Raw genomic sequence first — 14,288 nt, forward strand, 5'->3', positions numbered from 1 at the left:
AAGCAGAGCAAAATAAAATCAGAGTAACCCCAGGTACAACAAACAGCCTTTGCTTGGTGAAACATCCCTTTAATGATCTCATAGAACAGTGTTTGATATCAGTAGTTCACAAAAACCACAAATATTTTATGCTATACACCGACATATCTGACTACAAAACTTTACAAATATGTATACAAGATTATATACACAAAACGGAGAGAAATACATTATTTTTTTTATCAGGAGAAATAATCACAATTTTCTAAAGGGATACCAGTAGCAGTACATATCATAAAACATGATCACATATAAATGGAACATTTCTCATCTCTTTACAAAGAGGAAACTGTTAACGCTGCCTGCTGTGCATCTTAAAACAAAACAATTTAAAAAAGGACAACTGTCAACTCGTTAACCACCATTTTTCATTGTGCTGCAGCCCACCTGCCTCAAGAGGGAAGACGTTCAGAGTCACTTTCTCCATGACTCCATCTGTCACCATTTGCATTTACACAGTGACTCATGTGTACAAGCAGCAGCAGCCACAAGGATACAGGTAACAAGAGAATCACTAAAGCAACTTTAACTCTGCAGGACAAACAGTCATTAGATACTTTCCACGCTGAGACAAAGACTCGTAGTGTTTAAACATGACCACATGGAGGACACGTTCATTTTTCAGGCTCTGTTTTCTTTAAAGGTCCCAGATTCTGCTCATATTCAGGTCCAGACTTGGATTTTGGGCTCTACTAGAACACCCTCTGTCTGAAATGCTCCGTTCCTCCATCTTTGTTGACCGAATCACCATGACGTCACGCTAACAATACCAGGTAGAAAACTAGCAAACATGTTGATTTCTGTCGTCATTTTTAGCCGCAACTTTATTAAAGATATGTAGTAAAACACGGTGGTCCGATCCCATCTGATGTTTCTGTTGTGCTTATTTTAGGCACTCTGTTGCTTTGCTAACGTCTTTGATAAACCAAATCAACCAACACAGAAGCTAAACAACGTACTGCTGTGGATGCGGCTGCAGCAAACCATATTTTAGCCACCTAAGAAAATCCATATCAGTCTAAGTGTACGCTATACTTGAATATTTGCCTCGGCCATTTCACACACTAACCAACTGAGGCTGTGGTAGACCAGCAGCTGTCAATGGAGCCTAGTGGCTTAAAGATAAGAGCTTCAATTCCTCGTTGGAAAAGACTGACGGCGAGGTTAAGCAGTGAGAATACTGTAAATATAGCGTACACTTGACTGATTTTGATCTTTTTTGGTGGACCTTTTTAAGGAGGCTAAGAACTAACACACTGCAGCAGTGCTTCCTCAGCGCCGTTTAAATTTACCTACGCGACGCCTGGATTTTCTACCCAGAAGTTGTTGTAAATAAACACAGTGATTCGGTCTAAAGAGGGTGTCATTGGAGTTGCGATGAGAGGCAACAACTTGGGTCCCTGTCAGCTGATGTCAATCACATACACAAGAAATACAAAAGGACCCATTAAGAACGTTCCGACCAAAGATTCACGACAAGACGAAAACCATTCTAGAACGTTGCAGAGAAAAGTGTCAGCGGTGTGAGCTGGCCGGTCTGAGCTCGACTCAAGCCGGCTGATGGTGTCACCTGACACTCAGCTGGTCAAATCGCCGGCGGCTAGTTTTAAAGCACGTCACCTGTTAGTGAAGTCCGCTGGTCAAGTCAAAATGACTGCACACAGTGTACACCGTCTCATCGTGGGCACCTGGTGTGAACTGGCAGGTTTTTAGAGCACTGCAGAACGGCGCGTTGTAGGTAGCCGTCTGTTTCAACTCATCTCGTCACAAATCTTTGGTCTGAACTGGACTTAATACAGTCTACTATATAGTGTACTTGTGACATCAAAAATTTACAGAAATCCTGACGGCTCGTTCAAAGGCACGGTTTCTGAAAACGAACTGTTTGAATATCTCTCAGAACTGAGCATTTTGATACTTCCACAGTATTTATATAGGTGCAACTTTAAAGTCTGGACTTCATGCACAGCTCGTACAGACTGATCCATGCCAAAGGCTCCTCCAAATGTCTCCTTCTTTAGCTCTAATTTGAGTGTATCCTCTTTGTGTCTCCAGTAAAACACAATCTTTAATCTACGGACTGTTTAGCTGTAAAACGAGCAGGAACCTGCAGCAACTGTACTAAAATCAGAGAAACCTCCTGCAGCCGTGCACCTGATACAGGTCGGTGCTGCTGCCTGACTGGAGTGTCATTTCAGGAGTAAAATAATAAGTTAATTATAAATATACACGACAGATCTCAAGCGTGATTGGGTCCCATGCCACCATTTCTCACCCTTTCCACATCGCAGCCATTTTATCGGCACAACCTGCCTCCCTGTGTCTGGTGCTGAAAAATGATGGTGAAGGTTGAAAATAGTCGATCCTTCAAAGCAGCTGCGGCCCACTCTGACGGCCAGGCCTCATCCAGAGGTCTGATCCTGCTCTAATAATCATACACGGCTCATAAAATGGACAAAAGGACAAATTGTTTTGTCCGTCAGACACTGTGTCTCCCACATAAGACTTTTAAGACAACAATGGTTTCATGTCTCAATGGAATAAAAATAAAACAGTCCAATCACTCCACACACCCAGACTTCTGTATCATTACACATTTTCAAAAACTGTAAGGTGCGCTTGATTTTATAAAAAAAAAAAAGAAAAAAAAGAAGATAAAATAACAACATGAAAGGAAACCAAGCACACCTCTGTAAGGCCTTGCCTCCGAGCCCAGCACTGTCCACAATCCCAAACATTTCAGTGAAGAAGAAACCGTCCCGGGGAATTAGACCGTCCAACGTGACCTTGAGTGCAACGTTCAGAGCTCCAACCTTTAACATTGAACGAGCTTTGGAAAAAAGGAGGAGGAGGAGGAGAGAAGTTCGGCCTCGACATGGTTGGAAACGATCCCCACCTCAAGCCCAGGAGACGGCTGGTAGATGGACGGACAGGAAGCCAGAGACAGACAGGACCTGTGGGCGGATGGACGGGTGTCAGGATGGTGTCATTGGACGACCTCGAAGTAGTGCAGGATGGCCATGATGTGCTGCGGCATGAAGACGTAGCCGGTGTAAACGGCCATGCCGGCTACGGAGATCAGCAGGGAGTCTGGAGAGGAGGCGTTAAGGAGGAACTGAAGACACAATCATTCATTCGTTAAGACTGAGCTTTAAATCTGTTTCACATCCTGATGTCATGTCTTACATCAAGCACTGCCTACCAACTACTTCATTGGCAATAACAGCATGCCAAATTGGCGACGGCAAAGTCCATTGGTGATTGATATCACTCTGATTGTCAGTTCAGCTCAGCGCACGAGAAGAGAAACGGAATTGAGGAAAGTAAACAAAGAGCTAAGGAGCTCTTTAGCAGAAACATTTCCTGATGGTTTGTGTTATTGTTCACTGGCGCTCGGTAAATATGCTCTGCCACTAAATCCCTTAGAACCCTACACACTGCTCCTTTAAAGGGCTGGTTCAGATGAAATCTGTTTCTTTGAATTAATAAGAGTCACTAGAACATTCAGTGTGTTTATATGCAACGAGGTTGCTCTGAGAAATGACGTGTTAACATGCACTGTACTGGTAACCTGTTTACTGTAAATCTGTGTAATGCTGATTCACATTGAAAGAAGTTGCTATTTATTTTTTAAATGTCATTTTTAATGTCTGTACACTGGGATCGTTCACCTGTGTCTCAGGTGACTAACAGCTCAGCTGAGACACACCTGTGTGGCACTGAGCCTACAATCACAAATGGACAAGATGGAGCCAGTGCTATGACAACTGACTTCAAAGAAGCAAGTCTGTTAATCAGATTGACGGGAGAATCAATGAGCAACTATATTGATAATCAATTCACTGTTTCAGTCATTTTTCTGGGCAAAAAAGCCATTTGATGGCTCCAGCTTCTCTGACATGAGTATTCTCTGCTTGTCCTTGTGTTAGATTACATACAATTTAATATTTTTGACTGTCTTAATGTTGGTTGGTCATACAGAGGAATTTGAAGATGTCAAATCTTAAACTATGGGAAAGGAGGAAAGCTGAATTAAACTGCTTTTGTTTTATGAGGTTTCTACTTCGTGTTATCTTAAGCTTCATCTCAGCGTTAATGTCGCACACAACAGAATTTTAAGCTGTGTTAATGTGGTGTTTCTTGCTGAAAGGCAGCTTGGGAGTCATAGTTGTCTTCTCTTCTTTAGCTTTTATGTCCACGTGCCGCATTAAAGCTCTGACCTTTTCATCAAATGACCCAACATGACAGCAGAATAAATGTCAGCATTGTACGTTTCTGCAAACCACAGACATGTTACATTTGTGAGTTATTATGTAGTAGACACGTTGAAGGTTTCTTTGTGCTTTGTGGTTAGGTTTAGGCACAAAAACATTTGGTGATGTTAGAAGAAAGATCATGTTTTGGTTTAAAATACCCGCTCCTGGTGGCTCTATCCTGGCAGAGAAAGCAGTGACTTCCTGGTAAAACACAAACACGGAAACAAGAAAAGCTTCTCATGGCACTGTGCCCGGGGGACATACAGCCACAGGTTGTTTTATTTGTTGCTCTTGAACATGGTCTGCAGCTTGGCATGCATCTCGTCATCATACACCATCCCCTCCACCTCCAGATGACAAATTCAGCTCATATACTACTTTAGAAATTCTGATATTAGACGTATCGTTTCTTAAAGGTACAATGCCAATATTTTCTTTTGTAGACTGGACTAAAGAACCAGATATTTTCGACAGCTGTTTAAATTTGGGATGCACTATACTGAATTATTTGCCAACATCTAATACGCCGATATGCAACAACTCATTTGACCCATGACAGATATCAATAAATGCACTTTTAACCCGCCTAATTTTAGTGATCAACAAGTCTCTTCTGTAGTGGAATTAACATCATACAACGCCTGCATACTCTTATTGTGACGGCCCACCAGCAGATGGAAACATGAAATACAATACATTATCCATTTATTGAGCAAATTAAGAAAAAACACGTTGGCCGATTCTGATAGTTCATTTTAAAGCCAATACTGGTCTATGCTGATGATGTGCTGATATACTCGTGCATTCGTAGTTTACATTTTATGCTGCTGATTCAAACAGGAGAGTTTCATGTCCATACAAGCGCTTAGGTTCTCCTGCTGCCAGTTGCCTAACACTGTCTATGACAAAATTAATGGGACTGAGAGCAATTATTCTTGCTCAACTTCATCATCGTCAGCTTTTCAAATATTGCAAAACACAGCTTCCCATCACAAGAAATGAGGGTTCAGAGTTTTGAGACAGAAATCAAGTTCACCTTTATGAAGCTGTAATCAGCAAGTATTTGGTATTTTTAACACAAGCCGTGACTGATTGCTGTGACACCACCTAATAACAGAATCAGCAGCATGATCCCAGAGCAGCTGAGGGAATTAACATTTGATGGGGAGCAGCACTCAGGCTGATAACAAGCAGAGGAACAATAACACAAACACACCTGACCCTGAGGCAAGACGAGATGAGGGTGATACCAGCTGCAGGAAGACGATACGTCATGTACAGAGAGTGATACTGACGGCCTGCTGCTGCACGAGCGCAGATCAAAGTGCAGCCATAACACCATTAACACGATGCACTTTAATTATTAACCGCCCATCCTTTAACGTTGATTAGACAGACTTTAAAGTTTTACTGTTTCATTTAAGTTAAAAAATAAAGTAGTGTGTGGTGTTAACCAGAGTGTGTGTGTCACCTGACTGTGGATAGGAAGTTGGCTGCAGTTAGCTTAGCCTCGACGCCGCCCGTCCTCTTCTGCAAAGTAATCACGTGCCGAACTCCGTTGACATTTCTACTTATTTAATGCGTTTTCACTTGTGAGCAAAGATACGTGAGTAATACAACAAAGTGTGTGACACTCTCTAATTCAGTAATAAAGTGTCTTTAATTCGGCTTTAAAACATGAAGGAATTGTTTTTCACAAATACGTGTTTTGTGCCCAAAACGACAGCGAGTAGCAAGAAGTTTTGACTCAGTCACCCAAGCCTCCATTTGCAATTTAATCTATTTAACGATCCTTCACTTGTAAGTAAATGCGCGTACTTTACCGAACAAAATTTGAAACTTTAACTAAAACTATACAAGTGGTCTCTTAATTCGGCGTTATTAAAAATAAAAAAATGATTCCGTTTTGTAAAGAATCTCATTTGTATTCAAACACCTTAGCGGCTGGCGAACACGTTTGGTTCATTTCCGTTTCAACCATAAACACGTAACAACCGATAAGTTACATTAAATATGTGCCGAATTTGCCATAAACCCCTAAACATTTATAAAATGCCTTATCTGATATTCACAACACAAGATAAACAAGTTTATCGATTAGTAAAGTGAGTGTTACGTATCCGAGCAGAAAGCTAGCTTAGCTCCGCTGACGTCCCGGCTAAAGTTAGCTCGTTAGCTCTCCGGTTGATCCGTGTGTAGCGGTGTGAAAAGGATACTGAACACGGTTCTCTCCCACGGCTCCAGCATGTACAGCGCCGTCACCAGAAGATACTGGTAGTAAAACCACGATAACTGCTTCCAACAGTCACCGAGGGCCATGGCTCCAACTTTACTAACGACAACTTGTTTCTTTCCTTACTGTGTTTTTCCCCTCTTTCTACGTAGTAGTGGTGACGTAGGACGCAAAGTAATGAGGTGCTTATTTTTAGCCAATCACAAGTCTGCGTGTGGGTGTAGTGCTGTGACGTAACCAGGGAGTTCCAGCTTCCTGATTTCAAAGTAATGTGCAGTGAGAACACCGTGTAACCTTGAGTACACCGTGTTTGTTTGTATAAAACTAGTTTTATTTAATTAGTTAGTGTGTTTCCAGTTCTTTATCTCCCTCCTGCTGCTTTACACACTTTAACAACTTAATTATTTTGTCATATTCCATTTCCTTTTTATACGTTGATCTTTGTTTTAAATGTCCCATGAAGAAGCCCAACTGTGAACTGATCCTATGAAGACATATTGGGTATTAATATAATCTCATGAAACTCCAGTGTTGTCCAGAAACACATACATGATGGTGACACGCTCCGTCATGACCATGAACACACACATTTGTTTACATACACCATCCTGCTGTCACAAACATTTACTACTAGATCAATGAATGTGGATTAATCCGCAGATAAAAGTAGTCCCCCCCAAAAGTGCACCATTTCCTCCTGTTTCCTGTTTCTGCTACGTCCACACTGATCAAATTGGAAATTTCTCTCCAGGAGTTTGCAGCCATTTGAGTCTTTGTAGCAGGGTGAGGAGGAGTCATGTGAATGTACATATTTGTGCACTTCTTCGCTCTCCTCCATTTGGTCCATGTTTACCTAATGAGAAGGAGAAAGCCAGGAATGCACAGGAGGAAATGTGATGCTACCAGGCCGACTGTCAAAGTTGTTGTGGTGTAGTTAAATTTTTGAGGAGGTGCACATCAGGCTAAGGCATAGGCTCTACATTGACACAGAGCCTAGTTTAAAGTTTAAAAAGAAGTTTAAATTCCACATTTGTTTGATAAAAATGACAGTGACCAGCTGTTTTAGGAAACTACTGAGATTCTTTTTGAAGAAACTTAATATAACCAAACAAAAACTACAGTATTCCACATGATATACATCATTAAAAACTGTACAACTCAAGCAGACAAAGGATTCCTCGATCAGATTGGTCCTATAGTTCCTGGTGGGCATTTCACTGTACCTGAAATGTATATAAGAGTCAGACCCACAAACAGGCTGGCGTTACCTCCTCACAGATATGTCTGTAATGGTATAAGCACAGTACTGTATATGTCTGTAGATAAATGAAAGGAATACAGAGTTTGTTCAACAGAGAGCACTGACAAGTTTATTTACAACCGCAAAATGTCCCTCTGAGGACACACCCTGCTCACAACTCTTCTTCAAAAAAAAAATCTTAGCAGGCCAGTAACATTTTAAGTCAACCCCCTTTTGTCTAACATTCATAAGCAGTGTACACACATTTAATAATACTGACCCCACTGATATGGGGCCAGCTCATGCGGGCAGCAGGGAGGATCTTGAGGCTGAGCCCAGACACCCCACAGAGGAAACTCATTTCAGCTGCTTGTCTCCACGACCTCATTCTTTCAGTCACTACCCAGAGCTCATGGCCATAGGTGAGGGTTGGGATGTAGATGGACCAGAAAATCGAAAGCTTCGCCTTCAGGCTCAGCTCCCTCTTCACATCAATCTGGTGTTGCACCTGCATCACTGCAGACGCCGCACCAAACCACATATTGATCTCAAGGCAAAGTTAACAGGAAGTCTTATTAAAAATGTTTGAGTGTGTAGGTAAAAAAAATTGGGTCTTAGTCAATATGTTGCTAACCAGCCTTTTAATTCTCAAATATTCTACCCATATCGGTCTCAAAATTCAAGCTGCTGTGTGTTCAGTCCAGTACGGATCATCAGAGCTGCAACACTGGTCTCAGATTCCAGTTTTTGTGAGACATTAAAGGGAGATAAAAAATGTCACAGACAGACAACATGCTGCAGTTTTCTCTCCTCGTTAAGTGAAGTGACCAAACACGTTGTTATTTCAGAGTGTTTATGAGCTGAGTCTGGTTCACTCAGAGCGACCACAGAGTGATTCCTCCCTTCCAGTCAGAGAGAAGCGGTCATCATCCTTCTGATAAAGCTGCTGTGAGCTGAAGACTCAGAGACAAACCCATGAAATAAAACAAACAGTCTGCGTGTCTGTCTCAGCAGTGGCTGGCCAGGATGTTGAAGAAGTGGTAGACCTCGTCTTTGTCGAACACGGCCACCTCAGTGGAGCACTCTGTGCACTGCACCGGGTGGTAAATCTCATCGGCGTCCATCCCCGCCGGCGTTGGGTCGGGAGTCTTGTCCAGCGGCGTGTCTGTTCTCTGTCCCCTCCTCCTCTTCCTCCTCCTCTGTTTCAGCTCCGTCTGGGTTTTGTAGCGCAGCACCTCGTCTCTCTTCACCGCGCAGTTCATGACGAACATGGCGCGATACTGCGTCCGGTACTTTTCATGCCTGAGTGGACACAAAACAGATGACATCAGCTGAGCAGAGAGTTTGCAGCTGGAGAATCTACATCAATCATAATCCAGCTTCTCTGAAGAGAACGATTTGTTTCAGGGCTGCAAATCATTTTTATCATCTGCTGATTCTTTATTTCAACACAGGGTTATGATATAAATCAGGATTGGAGGCTGAAACAAGAGAATATTTGACTGATAATTAACTTCAAATGATTAATCAAGTATCAGTTGCTTGACTCACTGATTTGAGCTCTGGACATTTTTATTAATTCTGATTAGGAACGTTCTCCAAACTCCCAATAATCTAGAGCTGTAGCAATCACTGATTAATCCATAGAGATTAATCAGAAATGATTGCAATAACTGGCATTTTGGTTTCGGCCCCGCCACTTGGGCTGCGAGATACCACTCACAACAGCAAGGGATCCGTCCCAAGTCTCTTATTTTTATAGTGCTACTGCTAGCTCCTCGCTTGTCGTTCGAGGTCCGCCATCTTCTAGGCCGTCCCAAGTCTCTTATTTGTGCAGCAAGGAGCTAGCGCTAGGAGCTAGCAGCAAGCTTTAAGCAGCTACGAGCTAGGATGGTCGAGAGCTTCCTATCCGGAAGAGTTTTTCAGCTGAATGCCATGGCGTATAAATACCCGCCCTCTACATCTGGCACATTTGAATGTGATGGCGGAGAAACAGTACAAGAGTAAGTACCCGTTACATGCATTCTTTGCAATGAATCACTGTAATTCACGTACCTACTTCAAAGAGTAATGATATTTCATGCAAGATTGTTCTGTTGCAATTAGGTAATGATATTTCATGCAAGATTGTTCTGTTGCAATTAGGTTTATTTCAGTCACAACCCGTTGCGTTGTTCATCGGACTGTCTGTGATGTGCGGCTGCTACATGCAAAAGTGTGTGACCAGAGTCATGACGGTGGGGGGTGGGGGTTACTGTTTTGGTCAGCGAATATAATTAGACTTGGAATGTAGCCATAGTAACGCCAGACGCTGGCTGCTTTACAGAGCAGATCCAGCGGTGCCGCCGTCATCAGGAATGGACGTCGCTTCACGTGACGCTTCAGTGGAAAGGACGTCTCATGTCTCTTAAACCGACAATGCTCGCTCATCGCTCCTAGCGCTAGCTCCTCGCATTTTTTCCTAGGTGGGAGGGGCTAAACAGCTAGCAAAGTCGGCTAGGTAAGATAACTAGCAGTAATTTAAGAGACTTGGGACGGACCCAGGGTCTGAGGGAGTGAAGCAGAGTGGGCACACCTGGGACGCCAGGTGCTGCCAATGAGCCCTCTGAAGACCTGATGACCTCAGTGAAGCTTTTATTCTCCCTAAATCAGTGAAATCATTGATTACTCCACAGAAATTAATCAGAAATACTTGTGTTAACTGGTCATTTTTCTCATATGTGAGCCAAAACTTTTTGTCATAACAGTATGAACAAATCCAGCTACTCCACTAAGTTCAAGTTGATCGATTGAAAATGGAAACGGAGTGAAACAAGTTGACAGTTTGGTCCAATATCAGGCAACAAATCACATCCTGATCGGGGCCACTTTCATATGGGCTCCGAAATCTGATACAGGTCTGATTATTTGCAGCGTGACCTCAGTCTGAACCATAGACTAAAATAATGGACGTGGCTACTGTGACGTCACCCATTCGGCATTTCACTTGCTGCCATTGCGTTTTTTTGGAGCCCTAAGTGACCAAATTTGGACAAGAGCGTGGAGCTGTGTGACGGATGGATCTGACTCAGACTGTAACGACACCTCGCAGACAGTCAAGTGGCCGCACCCTTAAATATGCATAACTTTGGACCTTAATTAAATGTAAACAGGTGAGTTATAGAAAAAGTCACCCCCCGTACAGTTGTCATGAATGTTAATATTCGCTATAGAGGCCAAAACTGTTTTTGTACCAGGCTGTAAACATGTTTATTCCTGCTGTAAAGTTGCACATTTTAACAAGAGGGTCTGTGGGGACTGACTCTGTTTCACACGAGTCTGGGCAGCTCACTTCAAAAAGGACAAAAGCCCATCGAGCAGCACATGTTGCTGTGAAGTCTCACCTCTGACAGTCCAGGCAGAGCGTCGTCATGCAGGCGGGACAGTTAAGGACGGCGTCGCTGCTTGGTAAACCCTGAGACTGACGAGGCTGCGAGCGAGAACCTGCAGCTGTTGGCTTTCTGTTAAACCTGCACACAAAGAAAAGAGGCTGAACGACCACGAGGAAGAAAGAATCTCTTGCCTGCCAAAATAAACAAACGTTTAATAAAATCAAAGTGATTCCTTCTGAGTGTCTTACTGTCTCCTGGCGTCCACCCAGGCCTGGTCCCTGTCGTCCTCGTCGGGGTCGTACAGCAGCTCGTCGTTGGTCATTTTGACCCGCTGTCTCTGCCTCCGGCCGGTGGAGCTGCCTGCAGAGGAAACAGAGAGATTGTTTTACTGTAATAAGAGTTTACGTGTTGCAGACAGCAGGAAAACTGAAGTTGGGGAAACACTGATGCTTACCTGGTGTGTCCTCCCCCTCTGAGTCAGAGTCAAAATACACCTCATCATACATCTGAGGGTTAGGAAGTCCAGGACCACCTCCTCCTCCTCCTCCTCCCGAGGTTTCTGATGGAGAATAAACAAAGTAACATCAGAAATTCTTACATAATAAGGTCCTTCCTGTCTCACAGAGCAGGATTAGTGGGTTACCCAGCTCAGTCTGGGATTAATCCTGACTTTTCAGTGTCAAAGCGATAACTTTGACTCAGTTACCATGGTAACTAAAGCTGCAAACTGAACCTGCATGGGGCAGGGTTTCCTTCAGGCTTAGTTATGCATCAGAAGATTTGAAAAAAAAAACCCCTCCTCTGTCACCCTTTAAATGCAAAATACTCCCAGTATAACAGATAAACATGCAGACACTTTTCTTTTAATGGAAACCACAGGTCGGTGTTACCTGCTGATGATGGCGCCCAGGTTCCCTCCATGGTCTTCATGGTGGAGCTGAGCTCCGCCTCCATCTCCTTCTCGAACTCATCCCCGCTGGACGACTCGCTCTCCCCCGTCAGATACTCTCTGATCAGCTTCTTCTTCTGCTGCGGCGTCCCGTTCAGCAGAATGTCCAGCTCATCCTCCGAACTGAAACACAGCCGGACAGAAGTTTCACATTCAGCTCATGCAAATGCTTCGGCATGTTTCACTATTTGCTGACACTTTAATGACCAAATGAGGGACTGACTAGGGTCACAGCGGTTTGAGATTTCAATAGAAAAGTTATCCTGGTTTCACGGTATTAAAGAAATATTGTTATCAGTCAGAATCACCCTTTAAAGAGTGAAAACAGAAGGTTTATTTTTGGTAGAGCAAATGTTTCATTACTTTAATTGAAACCATTTCTTAAGTGGAAGAATATGTAAAAAGTCTCCTGTCTGAAAATAAATAAAATAAAGAACAGATTCTCAACCCTGTTTTTTTTTAAAAACCTTTAATACCCTCATATCGTACAAAGGCACATGTATACAGCACGATAACAATCAATTTTCATCTTCTTTCATCTTATTAGGTCTAGGCTATTTAATTTTTCCTTATCATATTTTTCATTTTAATACAGAGATGTAAGCACTGTATGTGAACACATGAATGGCTCAGACCTGAACTGTAATAAACAGGAGCTTCTGCGAAACAAAAAGACCCTCATCCATTTAAAACCAACATGAGTTATTCTGACGTCACTTTGGTGAAAGTAGCGAAAAAGTAGTGTAATTAGTATCTCACTACTCTACAAGGGGAATAATGTTGTAAGATAACTTAGTAGTTTCAAATGAAAGTAACTGGTAATATATACAATATTACATTTTGAGAGTTACTTGCCCAACACTGCTTTTAACACAGCACTTTACAATGTAGTAGTACTACTTTTACACAAGTAAAGGACCTGCATATTTCCACCAGCATTGTCTCGATGAATGTATAAACTAAATGTTCGTATCTGTCCCACAGGCTGTGTTTTACTTACAGGAATGGCTTGTATTATTGTGGTGTTTCTGAAGAACATTAACTGGTGTCTAACAAAGTCAACCTTAGCGGTAGAATAAAGACGAACGGCAAACCGCTTTATCATCATGTTAATATATTTTAAATGCTTTACATGACTGTAAACTATTTTAACAATCGACATATAGGGAGAGACAGATCATCAGTAACAGTCCCTGTGTTTCAGCCTGCACCGGTTTGTTTACATGTTAGCATCCCGCTAGCTCGCGGCACGTTAGCCTCATGGTGCTAAAGCTACAAAGTTTTTAGAGCTAACAGTTTATTTATTTATTATTTATTTCCTACCTGCTCTCAGCTCGCTCCTCATCACTCGGCTCCTCGATCTCATACGAGTCAAACTCCTGAGGTTTATTCAGTTTGTTCATTTTAGCTGCTCGACAGAGTTCAACATGAGACGTTAGCGAGTTAGCAACAACGTACGAACGACTGCTTCCGGTTCTTCTTCTTCTTTAGTTTGGTGAAACGGAAGTGGGCAAAGATTGACGGGAAACAGTACCACCACCTATTGAGTGGAGGGAGGACAAGGCCAACGTTTATAGACTGTGGACTATGCAGCATAAAATAAAATAAAATAAAATAAAATAAAATAAAATAATGAATGAAATATAACTGAAAAAATAAAATAAAACAAATTAAACTAGGTAAATATAATAAAAATACAAATTATCTTCCAACTGTAACCACAGTATTTTTTAAAACAGGCCTTTAGGGTTTTTATGTTTCTTTAGAAAATATAACAATAATAATAATAATAATAATGAAACTTTATTTTTTATATTCAAAGCAAAGTCACAGTACGTTTTACAAAAATAAAATACAGTAGACAACGATTAAAAAAAACAATAAAACCAGTTTAAAAGTCACACAACATGGGACAACAGTAGCTACCTATAAGAAAGAGTAAAATAGATCAAATAAAACAAAACAAAACAGTAAAATAATAGTTATGAGAGTGCCTTTGTTTATAAATAGGTTTTAAGAAGTGATTTACAGATAAAAGTGAGTTCAGGTCTTAAACTGTGAAAGCACATTTACAAAAGTGTGTGTTTTAAAAGTGATTTAAAGGAGGATAAAGAGCTCACCAGTCTTTCTCCTCAGAGGCCTATTTATTTTTTCTTTCAATAAAGATATTGAAATAAGATATGACAAAATATGTTGATCT

General features: G+C 41.8%; 2 protein-coding genes across 2 annotated transcripts; both read right to left on the minus strand.

Annotated features, from left to right (window-relative positions):
• Positions 1–48: 48 nt before the first annotated feature.
• On the minus strand, positions 49–6,687 carry sptssa (serine palmitoyltransferase, small subunit A). Its single transcript, XM_050062209.1, has 2 exons — positions 6,512–6,687; positions 49–3,129 (listed from the first exon to the last, which is right to left on the minus strand). Exons 1-2 carry the CDS (start codon positions 6,612–6,614, stop codon positions 3,026–3,028), a joined length of 207 nt encoding a protein of 68 aa, XP_049918166.1. The 5' UTR covers positions 6,615–6,687; the 3' UTR covers positions 49–3,025.
• A 1,184-nt stretch (positions 6,688–7,871) lies between these two features.
• On the minus strand, positions 7,872–13,565 carry eapp (e2f-associated phosphoprotein). Its single transcript, XM_050062207.1, has 6 exons — positions 13,412–13,565; positions 12,030–12,211; positions 11,594–11,698; positions 11,388–11,499; positions 11,152–11,277; positions 7,872–9,070 (listed from the first exon to the last, which is right to left on the minus strand). Exons 1-6 carry the CDS (start codon positions 13,489–13,491, stop codon positions 8,776–8,778), a joined length of 900 nt encoding a protein of 299 aa, XP_049918164.1. The 5' UTR covers positions 13,492–13,565; the 3' UTR covers positions 7,872–8,775.
• Between the last annotated feature and the right edge of the window lie 723 nt (positions 13,566–14,288).

Source organism: Epinephelus moara, chromosome 14 (assembly GCF_006386435.1).
Source record: "Epinephelus moara isolate mb chromosome 14, YSFRI_EMoa_1.0, whole genome shotgun sequence".
NCBI classification, from domain to species: Eukaryota; Metazoa; Chordata; class Actinopteri; order Perciformes; family Serranidae; genus Epinephelus; species Epinephelus moara.

What these genes read in the sequence shown, in the direction of transcription:
- eapp (XM_050062207.1), bottom strand. Translation starts at nt 13,491, where the DNA reads ATGAACAAACTGAATAAACCTCAGGAGTTTGACTCGTATGAGATCGAG. An exon ending in GAGGAGCGAGCTGAGAGCAG is followed by an intron (nt 12,212 to 13,411) that starts GTAGGAAATAAA and finishes GCTGTGTTTCAG; the next exon opens with TTCGGAGGATGAGCTGGACA. An exon ending in AGAGGGGGAGGACACACCAG is followed by an intron (nt 11,500 to 11,593) that starts GTAAGCATCAGT and finishes TTTCCTCTGCAG; the next exon opens with GCAGCTCCACCGGCCGGAGG.
- sptssa (XM_050062209.1), bottom strand. Translation starts at nt 6,614, where the DNA reads ATGGCCCTCGGTGACTGTTGGAAGCAGTTATCGTGGTTTTACTACCAG. An exon ending in GTGGGAGAGAACCGTGTTCA is followed by an intron (nt 3,130 to 6,511) that starts GTATCCTTTTCA and finishes CCTCCTCTCCAG; the next exon opens with ACTCCCTGCTGATCTCCGTA.